The sequence below is a fragment of the Grampus griseus genome (genome assembly GCF_964374135.1).
Source record: "Grampus griseus genome assembly, chromosome: 4".
Lineage (NCBI taxonomy): Eukaryota > Metazoa > Chordata > Mammalia > Artiodactyla > Delphinidae > Grampus > Grampus griseus.
Genome location: NC_138997.1, coordinates 141339083 through 141355235, shown reverse-complemented (window position 1 = coordinate 141355235; position 16153 = coordinate 141339083). Strand labels below are relative to the sequence as shown.

At 59.7% G+C, this 16153-nt stretch overlaps 1 protein-coding gene across 1 annotated transcript in view; it reads right to left on the bottom strand.

Moving 5' to 3' along the window:
- Positions 1 to 4499: 4499 nt before the first annotated feature.
- CPZ (carboxypeptidase Z) overlaps positions 4500 to 16153 on the bottom strand; it is a 25126-nt gene continuing 13472 nt past the window's right edge. Inside the window, exons 5-11 of the mRNA XM_082652688.1 lie at positions 15746 to 15942; positions 15046 to 15207; positions 14480 to 14638; positions 10545 to 10680; positions 8753 to 8892; positions 5594 to 5693; positions 4500 to 4944 (exon numbers count right to left, since the gene is read on the bottom strand). Of these exons, the coding sequence (XP_082508814.1) occupies positions 4595 to 4944; positions 5594 to 5693; positions 8753 to 8892; positions 10545 to 10680; positions 14480 to 14638; positions 15046 to 15207; positions 15746 to 15942 (1244 nt within the window). The 3' untranslated portion in view covers positions 4500 to 4594. The remainder of the gene's footprint in view (positions 4945 to 5593; positions 5694 to 8752; positions 8893 to 10544; positions 10681 to 14479; positions 14639 to 15045; positions 15208 to 15745; positions 15943 to 16153) is intronic.

Below are 16153 nucleotides of genomic sequence, written 5' to 3'. Positions count from 1 at the left end.
GTAGCCCTGAGATGGTGGAGCAGCAGGATGATGGGACCTGGGCTCTCGTGCAGCATCCTGCTGTCTGACCACAACCCAGGCCAGACTTTTAAACTTCCATTATGTTAATTCACTCTTCTGTTGGTTCTCTGTCATGCAGCTAAATCTATTCTCTAAGATAAAACGTAATTTAAGAGAGTGTGCATGTTACTTTCCAACTGGTAAAGGGTTGGGTTTTTCTGGGGGGGGGAGAGATTGAAATTTTATTTATTATTTCTAATTTTTCTAGCAAATGGCTAGAGAAAATCTCAACCTTTTAAATTTTTTCTAAAGGTTTACTTTGTGACTAAGTACATTATCAATTTTCATAAATGGTCAGTGGCTCTTGGAAAGAATGTGTAATCTGTATTTGAAATATTTTGTGTACATCTATTAAATTGAGTTTGCTGGTGATTCCATTTCTCTAAAACTTGATTTATTTATTTATCGTCTACCAGATTGGTCTGATTCTGAAAATGGTACATTGCAATTCCTGTTGAAATTCTGCTTTTATCACGTTCTCCTTGTATTTTTAAATAACTTGGTTTTATATAGTTAGCTGCTAAGTTGATTAGTGTATAATACAGATTGATTATTTTATCTTACTCATAAATTGTCCTTTTAATCCTTCAGAATGCCTCTTTCCCATTTAGTGTTTTGATTTTCAGTTCCACCTTCTCTGGACTAAAAATGATGCCCTTGCTTTCATTTTGTCTGCATTTCTCGGTATCCTTTCAACATCCCTTTATTCTCAAGCATTCTTTATCACTTGCCTTGAAGGCTTCTTCTTTAAGAGAATGGAAAAAAAGACTATAAATATATATATGTGTATATATATATACACTTTGCTGTACTCTGAAACTATCACATTTGCTGTACACCTGAACCACTTTGCTGTACGCCTGAAACTAACACATTTTAAATCAACTATATTTCAATAATTTTTTTAAAAAAAAGAATAAAAAAATAAAATAAAATACATATAGGCTTTTTTAAAAAAAACCCAAATTGGTGGTCTCTGCTTTTTAACAGGGAATTTTGCCCATGCACAGTTTTGGTGGTCTCTGCATTCCACTACTCCTACCGTGTTCTTTATGCTTATCGTTTACTTTTTCCTTGCTGTGTGATCTTTTCCTTTTCCTCCTTTTTTCTGCTATTTACCCCCACCCCCTTTCTTCTCATCAGCATCTGTGAGTCATCTGGGCTCTCTCTTTACATCAAGGGTCACCTTCCCTTTCCTGCTTCTACATCAAACTCCCAGTTCTGTGTCGAAATCAAGACCCCTCCCCACAACCAGTGACCCCACCCCCAGCTGCTGAGAGCTCTGCTCCCTTTTGAACCCGTTCCTCCCCAGTGCCCGGCCCCATGCAGGAGAGCAAGGACCAGCTCCTGCAGCCAGTGCTACCGAGTGCCTGTGATTATTTGCTGCCCCTCAGTGTTGTGCCCTCAACTGCCAGGACTAGTAAAATCTAATAACTTGACCTTGTATCTTTAATGGGTTGTTTCCCAGGACAAAAGAAAAAAAAAAGGAAAATCTTGAGCTGTTTTCAGTCATCACACCATGGGCGGTGGGGTGGTGGTGTCACCTGAGGCTGGTGTGTGTGTATTCGGGATAAAGCAAATAAGCAATTATAACAAACACTATCTTCCCCATCACTGTTGAAAATCGGGTTTCTCAGAGTAGCATGGAGGGCTAATTCTGAATTTGGATTGGAACCATGAATGTGAACTCATCTATGTTCCCCCTTCAAAGGAAACCTATTTCCTGCTGTCTGTAACAGGGAAGAACCTTTGTATTCTGTTACAAGTTCATCACTAAAGGGATGTTGTCTATAAGCTTAAATTACACATCATTGCCCATCTCTGGGAACCCTGACTCCCAGGTAATGAGCATTAAGCTAAAATACCTTCGTTCAGCTCACAGGAAACATCCTGACCTGGCCCACCTGTGAATGACTGCAGGGGGAAGAAATTAACACAGGAACCAAGAAGTGTTTGACTTTGCCCCCTCCCCTTTTAGTATAAAAGGAGTCTGAATTCTAACTCAGGTGAGACGGTTCTTTGGGACATGAGTCCACCATCTTCTCTGTCTGCTGGCTTTCTGAATAAGGTCGTTATTCCTCGTCCCAGCAACTCGTCTCTCAATTACTGGCCTGTCACGCTGCAAGCAGCATGAGCTTAGACTCAGTGACATGTCCTCTGCAGGGCCTGGAAGCCATGGCCAACCCCTGGGGGAAAATGAGGAGCCAGGTGTGCAGGTTACATTTTTAAACGTCATCTCCCACGATAGAAACCAGGAGACTTGAAAAGACAGGGTGGAGCCAGAGGGCCCTGGCTCAGGGCACTGTCAGAGGGCAAGGGTGTTGCCAAGGACTCCTGGCTTCTATCAAAAGGACATAGGAGCCCCCACAGTGTCTCTGCTGGCCACAGACAGGTGATGTGAGCACGAGTGAGGGGCTGGGGGTGGCCTCCTGGTCTTCCATCTCCCCGTCCTCATCCCCGTTTCTGGGGCCCTGTCCTCAGCACCTGGCATGAACCAGGCGCCAGACAGCTGTCTCTGCCTCTCACACCGACTCTGGGAGGTGGCTGTGATCAGCAGAGAAAGTGAGAAATGCCGGGAGAGCAGGAGCCCCACACACAGGTCATGCAGGAGGGGTCCAGCTGCCGCCCACATGCTGCGAGGTCCTGGGCTCGTCCCACAAGCTCTCTGGGCGGTACCCATATCCGTGCAGCAGGGATAGAGTGCCCAGTACACAGTAGGGCCAAATAACTGCTGGTCTTCGGGACCACTGACACATGAGTGGGGGAATGTGAGGTAGAGGGGCTCCGAAAGCCGTGATGTTTCACCAAAGCTCCGGATCACCCCTGGATGCACACACGTGCCTCGCTTTGCAAACTGTGAACCACTGTATGGGGGCTGGATTGTGTGACTGGAGGATGCCCTCACCCCCTCCTGCACCTTCCCCCCCAAAGGCAACACCACCCACCATCGGAAGCATGCCTGTTCCTGTTGGCTTTGGCCCAGGCTGACAGGAAGCAATCCCACAATGCTGATGGTGCTAGTAAGGGTCAGGCTGGTATCCAGCTGGGGTGAAGGCACTGCTCCAGAGGGATAACACACTTGTGTGTGGGGTCAACCCTGCCCAGGCCAGGGACACTAGGAGGCAAAGGACCCCAAGAACACAGCCAGGAGCAAGCAAGGATCCCACTTCTCTTATGGGTTGAATTGCGTGCCCCCTCCCACCCGGAATTTATATGTCAAAGTCCTAAGCTCCAGTACCTGTGAATGTGACTGTATTTGGAGACAGAGTCTTTACAGAGGTGATCAAATTAAAATGAGGCCATCAGGGTGGACCCTGATCCAATAAGACATAAAAAGAGGGCATTTGGATAGAGAGACAGACAGGCATGGAGGGAAGAGGATGTGAAGAGGTGGGGTGAAGACAGCCAGCTAGAAGCCAAGGACACAGGCTTAGAGCAGATCCTCCCTCATGGCCTCAGATGGAACCAGCCTGCTGACACCCTGACTCAGATCCCCAGGCTCCAAGGCCAGGAGACAAGTGTCTGTGGTCTGAGGCCTGGTCTGCGGTGCTTTGTTACGCAGCCCTAGCTGACTAATGCACCCTCTCTATGAGCCTTCTCTGATAGGCTACCTCACTCCCTGCCTGATAGATCCCAGGAACGACAGACCCACCTAACTTCAGAAGCGGACCAGAAGGGGGTCCTGTGGGGAGTTTGGGGCCTCAGGTACCCCTGGACCTGAGTTGGTGGCAACATAGGATGAGGATGGGGCTGAGGGAGACCCTCCCTCCTGGAGTCAGGAGTCTCTGAGTGTGACCATTGGGTGATGCTGCTTTTTTTTTTTTTTTTGCGGTACGCGGGCCTCTCACTGCTGTGGCCTCTCCCGTTGCGGAGCACAGGCTCCGGACGCGCAGGCCCAGCGGCCATGGCTCACAGGCCCAGCCGCTCCGCGGCATGTGGGATCCTCCCGGACCGGGGCACGAACCCGTGTCCCCTGCATCGGCAGGCAGACTCTCGACCACTGCGCCACCAGGGAAGCCCTGGGTGACGCTTCTTGCCAGCTCTCCTGCCCTTGAGGCTGTGACTCTGAGGGGGTCACCTGCTGCTCACCCGCCACGCCCCCAGCCAGGTTCCCCCCACCTGTCTCCGTGGCTGCCAACCTCCACATATTCCCAGACACACAACCTTCAGCTGTAGGACCCAGAGTCTCGGCTCCCAGCCCGGCACCACCCTCTCCATGTGTGACCTTGGGGTGTCACGGCCCCCACTGAGCCTCGGTTTCCGGTCTGTAAAGTAGAGGTCCCTCTGGATTTAAGACCTCACCTTCTGGGAATGGGCCACACACAGAGGGGTTTGAAGGGCAACCCCGCTACTGGCTGCCTGTGGGACAGAGGAGCCCTTGCCCAAGCGACCCTCTCTCCTCCAGGGACCGTGTCTTCCCCTGCAGGGCCTCGCACACAGAGCGTCTCATCACTTTAATAAAACAAACACGGCTTTGTGGGATGTCTTTGGAGGATGGAATCAAGAGCAAGAGAGCGCGTGGGGGGCGGGGAGCCTAGTACTTGAGCAGCCAGCGAGGCTGGTGCGGGCCAAGCGACGTGAAGTAGGACCACCACCAGGGCTTGCTGCCGCCGGCCGCGGGCTGTCTCCGGGCCCCCAGGGGCTCCTGGCTGGACTCCTCGGGCTCCCTGTGTGGGCCGGCGCCTCCGGGCCCACTTCTCCGTGGCCCGAGAAGGAACGTTCTGGGTCTGATCCTCAGTGGCTGGAGAATGAAGTCCACACGGCCGGCCCTCTTCATCCGGGCAGGGATGATGACTTTCTTGATGACCTTGGAGTAGCCAGGGGCTTGAGCGATGACGATGTGGGACCCTGGGGGCAGCAGTCTCCAGTAGTCACCATCTGGGGCTGTGGACAGATGGAAAGAAAATGACTCTCACACCTGGGCTCAGATAGCTTTTTGATGATGGGTAATGGGGGGCAGCAGACCCCAAAGGTCCACCTCTGCATTGGCCTGGAATGTCCTTCCCACATGCTCCCTCTGTCAAACTCCTATTCATCCCTCAAAACCCTGCTTAGGCAGCACCTCCTCTCTGAAGCCTTCACAGACCATTCCATCCCCCACACAGTTAGCAATCCCTCCCTCCTCTGGACTGTTTCCACAAGGAACTCACATCACAATGTATGGTATTTTTCAAATCAGCTGTGAAATCCCTGAGGGCACCTGGAGCCCACATGGGCACCCCAGCTTATCAGTGGGATGTAAGCTCTAGGATAGGAACCAACAGGGTCCCTCCTGTAGTCTTTGAGAAGGTTTGCCCAGCAGTCACTTCTTGAGGAACATGGAATCCGCATCGATGGTCACTGGCAGCCAGGTCGTGAGCGCAACCCCTAACCCCCCGCTGGACCCAATGCTGCGGGAGACACAGCTCGCGGTGGACGCAGACCCCAGGGCTCCCCACCCTCACGCCCCCGGGCCGGCGCAGGACGGAGGGAGCGGCGGGCATGCTCTGAGCACTGCAGGTGCCGGCACCATGTGGCCCCGGGAAGTGCTCACCGGTGGTGATGTCATGACGGATGCCCTTGACTAAGATCCGGGCGTTTTTGACCGGCTTGCCAAATTTGTCCATCACCACGCCTTTGATGCCCCGGTGCACCTGAGGAGACCAAGGACAGGGCATGGGTACGGCACGTACCCTGCTGAGCGCCCGGCAGCCCTCCCAGCCAGTCCCCACCCGTCTCCAGGGAAACGGCCTGGCTAATCCCAGCTCTGCACCACTCGCCTCGCCATCTTGAGTAAGCCACACCCCCTCTGGGCCTTGGTCTCCTCATCTGTGAAGCGAGGGTGACCAGTGAGCCCACCTCTGGGGTCCCCCTGCGGCAATCAACCCCGTCCTGGGTTTGTGAACGGCGCACAGTCCAGCTCGGGGGTCTGGCTGACATCATCTCCTGGGCCATGAGCGCTGAGCCCCCTGCCTTCCCAGGCAGAGCCGGTGTGGCAGCTTCTCTCTGAGCCGAGGCCCCAAGGCAGCGTGGGGCAGCGGGGGGACACGGGCCCGAGGGTTTGGACCCTGGTGTCAGTCCTGGCCGGGCACCAACCCGCTCCTTGACCTTGGAAAGCTACCTGGCATCTCGGGCCACTCTCCCCATCTGTAACACAGGGTCACCGTGCCCACCTCAGGAAATAAGAATTAATACACGTGAGCCGCAGCGGCCGAGCTGGAGGCAGGATGGCCCACCCTCCTGGTGGGTCCTAAGCACAACCATTCCCGAGCACACGCCCTGCAGCTCCTGCACACATCACAGTAAGACTAGGAAGCCGCACTTTCCAAAGAAATCACCTCCTGGAGCCCTGAGCCCGTGCACAGTTCTCCTGAAACAATCAGCAACAAACACGCTGAACACCCTTTGCTCTGTCAGGCCGCAAACAACCAGAGGTTGAAGCTCACATCAAAGGCGGCCGGGACGCCCTGGGGGGAGGGGAGACAGCGCATGGGCGCTGCCCTATACCCGGAGGCTGCCCCCGGACCCCCAGCCTGCATCCCGGCCCTTCCTTTGCTCAGAGCACCTGACCAGCTCCCTCACCTGGCCTATTCCTCTCCCGCTTAGAGACACAGTTCACACTCCTCTTCCTCAAGGAAGCCCTCCGTGACTGGCCACATCAGGGGCCTCTTCTGCGGTCCCACAGTCTTGATTTCCACTCTCCCAGCCCTGACCTCACTGCGATGTCATCTGCCCTTTCCCCTCCCCCGCGGCCTGAGAACAGAGGCCAGCACACAGTAGGGCCTCATGTAATCCCAGCACACACCAGCGAGATTTTGGTCCGACCTCGTTCTCGGGCTGAGTCACCTTCACGCAGAACCAGGGACGCGGAGCTCTCAGGCAGAGGAGGAGAGATGGCGTGCCTGCCCCTCCCCTCCTGTCCAGGGGGATGTAGACGCCCCCCTCCGCCCGCCCAGGCCTGGTCAGGATCACTGTGCAAAAGGCCTCAGTGGACACGACAGACGGATCCTTATCAGGAGGCCCGGGCAGCTGTCCTGGGGGCCATCCTGGGAGGCCGGCCACGCCCGGCCATGTGCTGCCCGGCCTTCCACGGTATCGCGCTTGCTATTAAATCTTTAGACCCCGAGCCTTCACATACAATATCCACGGAGCAATCCCAGCTCCATTTAAGACTCCTTAAAACTCATTTTCACCAGACAGCCGTAAAACGAAACGAGCCAGGAGGCCTGGCCTCGAGCCATCATCGATGATGCCCAGGCCCCGCAGCGAGGTCGCCGGCACAGCCGCAGAGAAGGAACAGTGCGAACAACGCCCAGTTGTTACCCGCGGCCTTGCTTCCTTCCTGTTGCTGCAGCTGCTGGTCCGGAGGCTCGGCTTCCTTCCTGCCTGGAGGAAGGTTCCTGATCTTTCCAGAAAGCAGGGGGCTCGACCACAGAACTGGCGTTCGGGGCAGGCACATCTGAGTTCGAGCTCTGCGCAGCGGCTGGTGACACTGGACCCGCCCGGTCACTCTCTGACCCTCTGTCTCCTCCTCTGGCTGTATCACAGCCTCTGTGAGCCAGGATAGGAGCCCAGCGACCCCGGACCAGCACGATCCTTCCCCCAGCACCCCTGTTCCTCCATCTAAAAAGTGGGGCAGCCCCATCCCCTGGCCAGGACTGGTGTCAGGATTCGACGACACGTGGACACCAACGGAAAGCTCTGTGCGCTCACAGCCCCTCGTTGTCTCCCTCGGGCGATCCTGTTTTCCTCTTAGGACCTGCTTCTTACCGGGTCGCTACGGCAACATGCCATCTTTATGATTCTTAAAAATGCTCAGGGATAAGCAAAATATAGAGGCTTCTACTGTAATACAAAAGCACTGTCGATCCAGTTTGAATTCCTGTGTCCCTTTCGTGAGCGTTATCCTATTCAGAGCCCTGGTGGCAGGCCGTGCTGGGGAGACTGGGGGGGGGGCAGGGCTGGGAGAGGCAGTGGGACCTGCGGCATGCGGTCCCCACGCAGCCACCAGGCCACTGGGAGACCTGGCTCTCGGGGTCCAGCGATGGGTGATTGTAGACACGTTCTCTGAGGCCCCCGCTCACAGCCTGCCCACCTCTGGGTGGCCTCAGCCCCATAACTGGTGGGGGGGTTACCCCTCAGTCCGGGTGCCTCACTGCTGCCCCAGCAGCCTGTGACCTCCCCTCTGAGTCCCAGGGGCAGATCGCACAAGGCCCTGCCTGGACCGCACAGACACCCTGCTGCCCAGCCATCACCTCTGGGCCCGCCCCCGACCAGGGCCTGCCCCATTCTTCTGGCCACGGCGCCCCTGCAGGCCTAAACATCCCACTGAATTCTAACATGTGCTGTCCCCCCGCCAGAGGGGTCCCTGTCCTGTCGCCTGATCTCCCTCCTTCTTCAAGATGCAGCCCAGGTGCCGTCTCCTCCAGGAAGACCCCCGTGGCCTCTGAGGCTGGGTCAGGCGCCTCTCCTGGGCTGCCCTGGACCCTGCACTCCCCTTGTTGAGACCTTTCCTGCACTGGGGGCCCTGTTGGATGCCCCGTGGTGTCCCCAGCCGCCCCAGGGTGGCCGGTGAATCCTCACTCGTGAACACAGGTGGTTAACGAATAAACAAGTGCAGTGTAATCGTGTGACAGCACGGGCGCTGAGCCCCTACGCACGGCCTGGGTCTGGCCCTCCCCATGCCAGGCGCCGGGGGCTGCCCAGAGCTCACCATCTCCACGAAGTTCAGGAGCGGCTCCTTATTGTGCTGCCAGATGGTATAGAGGGCCTCCTCGGGGGGGAACTTCACGCAGCCCAGCTCCACCGTGATCTCAAAGCAGTTACTGTGCAGGTAGTTGAAGTCAGACATGCCTGCAGCACAGAGTGGGTGGCTCTCAACGCCGGCCCCTGCAGGGCCCTGGGCCGGGCAGCTGGGAGGGGCTGCGGTCCTACCCGCGCCTCCCAGATGAGCAGACTGAGGCCCGGGAACGTCACAGCTCCCACCCAAGGTCCAGGGAGTAGGCAGCTGCACTGTGGACCAAGTGGTCTGGCGCCCACGTCCGCGGGCTCACGCAGCATCCCTGCGGCTCCTTGGGGGGTAGGGAGCAGGCCCACTTCCAGCAGAGAAGCTGGGAGCATGTGGGGGCCAGACGTGCCCCTGGGGCCCAAGCTGCTGGCCCTCCCCTGGCTTGAACCCCCAGTGATAACGTCCATTTACCTGGACCGTCCCGAGCACAGCCCAGGGAAGAAGGTCCTACTACCTTCATCTCCGGGTGAGCCTGGCCCAGCGAAGCCAACGGCCAGCCAGGGAGACGGCAGAGGCGTCGGAGCAAGTGGGGTTGACCGCCCCGCCCCCCCGTGTCTGCCTTCCACCCCATCTGCTCTGGGAGGTCTTCTCCAGCAGAAGCTGCAGCCGGGCTCTGTGGCAGCCCTGGGCCCTGATGGGGCAGCGGGAGCCCCGGCCTTCAGAGCTTCAGAGCCTGCTCCGAACCCCGGTACCCAGCGGCCACCTTCCCGACTTAACGTTCACGTCCACAGAGAGGCCACACTCCCCTGCAGATGGCCCTTCTGTCCCTGGTCACTGGCCCCATGCCCTCCCTGGGTCCGTGTCCCGAGGGAGGGGAGCCCAGCTGGCCTCTCCCAGGCTCAGCCCCCCCAGTGGGGCCTTTGCAGACCCCAGGAACAGGTCATGCCTGAGACTCGGAGCCCACCCCCCGAGGGTCAGGGGGCCCGTCCGTCTGGATCCTGGGAGGGAGAGGAGCCTCCCTGACCCCCAGGAGGGACCACACGTGCCATCGTGGGCAGCAGGGGTACTGAGCTGAGCAGGGGGCGAAAGTGGCTGTGGAACGGGAGCTGAGGGGCCTCCGTCCCCGCCTCCACAGGAGAAGCGGGGGCACAGGCAGGGTGCGTCCCAGCTCTACCACGTGCCGTGGCCCTCGAGCTGGTCCTACTCTTGTGACATGAATAATAAGGGTCGTGCTGGCGTGGAGGGCTGGTGGCAGCACCTGGAAGCACGCGGGCCCAGCCTCCAGTGTCCCCATGACACAGGGTGTCACCTGCTCCCACACTTCAGAGAAACAACGAATATGGTTTTAGTGTAAGTATACCCCGTGCGATCTCTGGGACTTGCACAGTATTTATACAGAACTAAAAACTCTTCCTTACTTCTCTGAAATTCACATTAACTGGGGAATCCCATATTCCATCGGGCAACCCTACTAAACCCCAAAAGGCAAAAAAGAACTGGTCACGGGTGGAACCGTGAGATGTTAAGTGACCACTAAATAAACCACAAAACTGGCCATGGGGAAGCCACAGTCTAGCCCTTCCACGACAGGCGCACGTGAACTTCACCAAGGCCGCGAGAGAACTAAGGTCAGCCACGCCCTAATCTTCCCACCCCAGAGCGTACTCCACACATGAGGCATCCCTGCTGCTCTCCCTGTTCCCAGGAGAAGCTGTTGGGAGGAGGCACCAGCCCGCCCCGCCCCATCCAGCCCCGCCCCCACCGGTCCAGGGCGCACCTCCCGTGAAGCTGTACCAGTCTGCCCCGTTGATGATGCTGCCCCTTTTCAGGAAGTTCCCCCCACACCTGTTCTCCGACTTGTCCATCATCATGGGGTGCACGTCGGCGTAGGCTTTGGCCAGCAACTTGAACATCTGGAAAGGAGATGGAGAGAGAGGTCCTCTCGAGGGCAAGACCAGAAGGTGGGCACTCTGCAGGACACCCTCCGAGCTGGGGGCAGTGGGGTGAGGAAGGGCCACCGCAGGGAGCACCTGCAGCTCGGGTGGGAGGGGGACCAGGGTCCACGCAGAAGGCACAGCACGTGCAAAGGCCCGGAGGCGGGACGGCCAGAGCTCAGGGCGCCGGTGGTGGGTACGTGGGCGCATCGTGGAGCCCCTACGCACCTGGCTAGGGAGCGGGGGCTTCCTCTCGAGAAGGGGTCACCCTGTGGGGACACTGGCGGGGCACCTGGAGGTCGGCTTTGCAATTTATAAAGTGTTTCCTGCCGCTGTGCAGAGGGCAGGCCTCGGGAGAGGCGGGAGGCTGGCATGGGGCTCATTTTCACTAACTTCATCCCCCAAGCGAATGGCTATGACAACCGTCACTTCATTTCCCTAGGAGACAGGCAGCCCCTGCGGGCGCCCACCGGCCCACTGCCATAACCACGTGCAGTGCCCACCACGGTTGGGATGCAGCTCACGGGGCCTGCCACCCCCTGTTGGGGAGCCTCGGGGGCAGGGCCCGTCTGGGTGCGACCCCGATTCCTGGGTGGTGCGGAGCCCCTCCCCCACTAACCTCCCCCAGCCCAGAGCTCCCCCGTTACACTCCCCACCCCACAGGGCCGCCAGGTCCTTCCCCGAGGCTGGACTCAGCCACCTGTACGTCCCAGGACCGGACACGGGTCTGACCCAGGACGGAGGCTCCAAGTAGAGGTCAGATGGAGGAGGGCCCACCTGTGCTGGGCCTGTTCAGGCCCTGCGGCCCTGAGAGAGGTCTGTCCTGAGCTGGGCACCCTTCTTTAAGAAAAGGGGAGGTGGGCAGGTGGGGTCAGAAATGGGGGGCTGCTCCAGGCCAGAGTGAGAGCCTCTCCTGGCGACTCAGACCCCGGGACCTTGGGTTTGGGGAAGGATGAGTCCACTTTCTCAGGGATAAGCCTGCAGTTTCAACTCGGTCCCACAGACGCAAAGCAAGCACCCAATACACAAGCCCACGCACGTCCTTCAGTCACCGAGGTGGGCAGTCAGGGACTGCCATCCTGCCAGCAGCCCCCGTCACCCGCGGGCTGTGGTCAACCATCTTCAGCCAGGCGTCCAGGGGGTGACGGGGCTGTTTCTGGAACTGTGGCCGGGCCTCCACCGCCTGTCTGTAGGGCGGGACCTCGGCTGGTGGGCGTAGGTTGGGCCAGCCCCTCTCGAAGCTCTCTCTCTCCATCCTGCCCTGGGGCCTCCTCCTGTCACCTGTCAGTCAGCCGCCTCAGGAGAGCAGGGGAAGTCACCACCAGTCCCTACAACCCCAGGGCGCTGGAGCCCCAGGCCCGGCTGGGAACAGGCCCGACCTGGGGGCAGGATCTCCGCCCAGAGTCCAGGCGGGGTGGTGGGTCAGTGGCGGAAGGACACAGAGACAATGCCCCCCCCAGATGAAACAAGGTGGGGTGCAGTGGGCTGCTAGGAGGGGCAGACATGGGCTGGCGAGGGGCCTAGGATCACAGTCAGGGCCACGGAGAAGGACCGGCTGCCCGGGACCTGGATACATGGCAGCTACTTCCCACTGGGGGTGGGTTGCGTCAGGGAGGGCTTGGTCGGCAGGACGGAGCTCGAACCCAGCTGGGGAGTAGGATTTGGGCAGAAAGGGCAGGTGTGAGGGGGACAGAGGGGGGCGAGGCAGGCAGCCCTGGCCGGCCTGGACGTTGCCCTGAGGCGCTGGCCCCCATCCACCGGGCACTGTGGAAGTTTGGGGGCGTTAACTGGTCCCCCTGGCCAAGCCCTCCTCACGTGCCCCCACTCCCCAAGCCTCTCCTGGGACCCTGGTTTCCACAGAGACCACCACTGGCTGCGGGGCTGAAGGAGTATCGATTGATGATCGATGATTGACGGCTGATGGGGAAGTTCTCAGGGTTCTGACTCCGCGGGGACTCCTGGAGGCGAACTTCCCCCCAGAGGCGTCTTCACGCACCTGCCCCTGAGATCCAGAGATTCTGAGTCCAGCGGCCAGGGGCTCCTCCTGCCTGGAGGACACAGGCCTCCCCCAGGCATTGGCCCTGATCCCCGACAGCACAGCGGGCGGAGGCCAGGCACAGCGGAGGTCGCCCAGCCACCCCAGGGGGCCCTGGCTGAGCTCCAAGCATAGACCCTGGCACCCCTCCAGGTGCGAGGCACGTGCTGGTTGTAGTCAGTGAGGGAGTGACTGGATGAATGAATGAATGAGGGAGTGAACGAGTGGCTGAATGGATGAGTGGGAGCGAGAATGAACGAGTGCAGGCACAATCGCAGGAGACACGGGCTCTGCGCCCCCAGCTCTGGAGGAGGCCGGCCCAGCCCATCCCTGCTGGGCCTCCCCAGCCCCACTGCTCACAGGCCCTGAACCCTCACTCCTGGGGGTCTGGCGGAGTCTCCACCTGCCCTTTCAGGCTCCACTGCGGTAGCTGCCCCTTGAGGACACCCTCCTTAAAGTGCACCTTCAGGCTGAGGGTCCAGCACGCACACACACGCACACACACACACACACACCCACACACGCACGCACACACCCCACCCCTGCACGTCCCCGGCCTCCTGGGCAGCCCCTTGTTCTGGCCAGGCCACACCTTCTCATCCTTTCCCGTTTCCGCTCCGTCTCCCACCCTAAGCTAGGACCCTCGGCCCAGGGCCCAGTCCACGGGACCGGCCACACACAGGGAGGGACAGGGTGAGGCAGGGTCGACCTCTGGGTGGCCGCAGGAGGAGAACACGAGGGGAGCCAGCCCCGGGCACGTGTCTGTCCAGGACCAGTCCCACCCTCCCTGCCCTGCCCCAGTACCGGTGGAAAGTGCGAGAAGGCAGCAGAGGCCAGGCCTCGCTCTCCACCCCGAGTCCGGGCCACCAGGGGGCCTGCTGAGTGACCAAGCGGGCAGCTCAGACCCTCCCAAGCCTCCCCGGGCTGGTCAAGGAAGGACTATCAAACTCTGTCTTCCCGGAAGGGCAGGGAAGTCTCCTGCCTCCTGACGGGGTGGGAGGGCAGGAGCTGGCCTGGGGGCGGGGGGGCATCAGGGCAGTTGGGGCAGCTAAGCTCCAGTGCACTCGGCCGTGGCCCACCGAAGATCACCCACTGCCTGGCCTCAACCCCCATGCCCTTCCCAGGAGACCAGCCTCTACTATCAGTCAGGGCAGGGGGTGCCCCTGGGGAAGAGAAGAACGGCATTGGTGAGGGGTCCGGCCGTCATCACGGGTCTCATGCCCTGCTGGTCTGAGCAGGGTCTGAAGGGTCTCCTCAGGGCCCACGTGACCGCTGGGGCCAAAATTCCTACTCTGATCCCACCGCATCCTCAAGTCCCAGGGTACCTGACCCTTAACAAACTGGCCAGACCCACAGGAAGGAGGGAGGCGCCAGGAGCCAGCCGGGGCGCCGTGCACGATGCAGTGCTGCCCTCTGCCGGTGTCGCCCGGAACCCCAGCCTCCCGAGGACAGAAGACACGGGGCGGCCTGGGGGGAGGGCACTCGGCCAGGGTCCCCACCCCAGGAGCTCCCAGACAGATGAGACACTGATGGAAGGGGGGCAGCCAGAGGAGGGAGGGGCTGCTTCCAGCTGGCTGGAAGGCTTCCTGGAGGAGGGGTTTGGAGGTGGGCCTAGAAGGTTCCTAATGTTTCAGAGCTCCATGGGCTTCACCGGCTCAGAACCGGAAGGACTCCGGGGCCCCGAGGGCACCACCCACACTGCTGCCTCTCCTGCATCCACTGCACTTCTGCCCAGCCTCTCACCTTCTCGTCAGGCGTGGGAGAAAACATCTTCTCCTCCTGGGGATGCTTGGAGAAGTCGAAGGGATAGGACACCACAAGGTCGCCCCCGTGGAGGCTGGCGGAGAGCACGAAGGGGATGGTCCTCATCCACTTCATTATCGCCTTCGTCTCAGGGGCCACCTGCCCAGGCGGACGAGGCAGTCCTCAGGACGAGGCACTTCCCCGCCGACCACCCAGCCCCACGCCCAAGATTCAGGATTCCGTACAGGCCCCACCGGGCACTCACACGTGCCCATCCTCTGGCCTGGAACTCTCTTGCCCACCTCCTGGGGATGCCACCCCCTCCAGGCAGCCCTCCGGGGCACCGCCCCTGAGCACCTGCCAGACTCCGGGTGCTTTCGGTACACGCTCCCCGAATCCCACCGGCGGCCCAGTGAGAACCATCCCTATGTTGCAGGCAGGAAACCGAGGCTCAGAGGCCAAGGCTGCTCACCGCCAGGCTCTGCTGCCCTGGGGAAGGATGACCCCCGAGGGTCCCAGAACACCAGAGACCCCGGCTGCATCAGAGGGGCGCGCGCGGCTCCTACCTTACCCCACCAGTAGTGCTGTGGGATGGCGATGTGGCCACCACGCATGCTGCGGGCCGAGGCCAGGCGGTAGTACTCGGACGTCAGGTCGGGGAAGTTGCGGTTTAGGTCCAGGTTCTGCGCGTTCTGCCTCCCACTTGTCCACCCGTTGTAGCCGGCACCCTGAACACACAGGTTGCCCCCGACCAGGGGTCAGCACGCCCACCCTGATCCTTCTGGAGGGAGGCGCAGGGCTGGGCTGAGAGTCGCGGGCAGGGCTGTGGTTTCTCTCTGGCTTCACGTGATGAACTTGGGAGCTGCCCTTGACCTCCTCTGCCATCTCTCCAGCCTCTGGGCTGCTCCTCCAACCTCAGGCCCTGCACTGGCTGCTCTCCGCCTGGAATACCCCTCTCCAGGGCTGCACTGCTCGCTCCACCTCCCGCAGGCCCTGCCCAGGGCCACCTTCTCCCGGAGCGCCCCCTGCAGCCAGCACACGGTCCGGCTCCTCCCACCCCCGTCATCCTGTTTCCACAGCGCGCGTTGCCTTTTTACCCACCATAGAACTCGCAGCGTCGGCCGCCCTCCCCACCCCCAAGCGGGACCTTGTGGATGTTGAGGCCCACTGAGTCCTGTGCACAGAGACCCTGCACAACCGCTAGGGGGTGAGCGAACAGGGGAGGGTGGAAGGCAGCAGCCCCGGGGCCAGCCTGGGGGTGCTCACCTCGGCGGCCGCCACCTCGTAGCCGTCGGGGTTCATGGAGGGCAGCAGGTGGATGCGGGTGGTGTTGAGCAGGCGCTGGATGCGGTCGCTGCCCAGCAGGTACTCAGAGCACAGGTACTGGGCCAGGTAGATGAGCATCTCCCTGCCCGCCACCTCGTTGCCGTGGATGTTCCCGATGAGTTTCACCTCGGGCTCCACTGCGGGAGTGGGGGGGGGATATAGTGACCTGGTGGCATCGTCTCAAAGCCCTAGGGTCCCCAGAGACTTGAGGGCCCACACGGCAAAGGTGGCCAGCTGTTTTGGAACCTATTCCTACTCGTTTTGGCCCAAGTGACTCTGTGACTAATGAGGTCTCATCAAGGTCATCACTTTTGTTGAGCTCATCTGTGATGTATGGCCGTAACTATT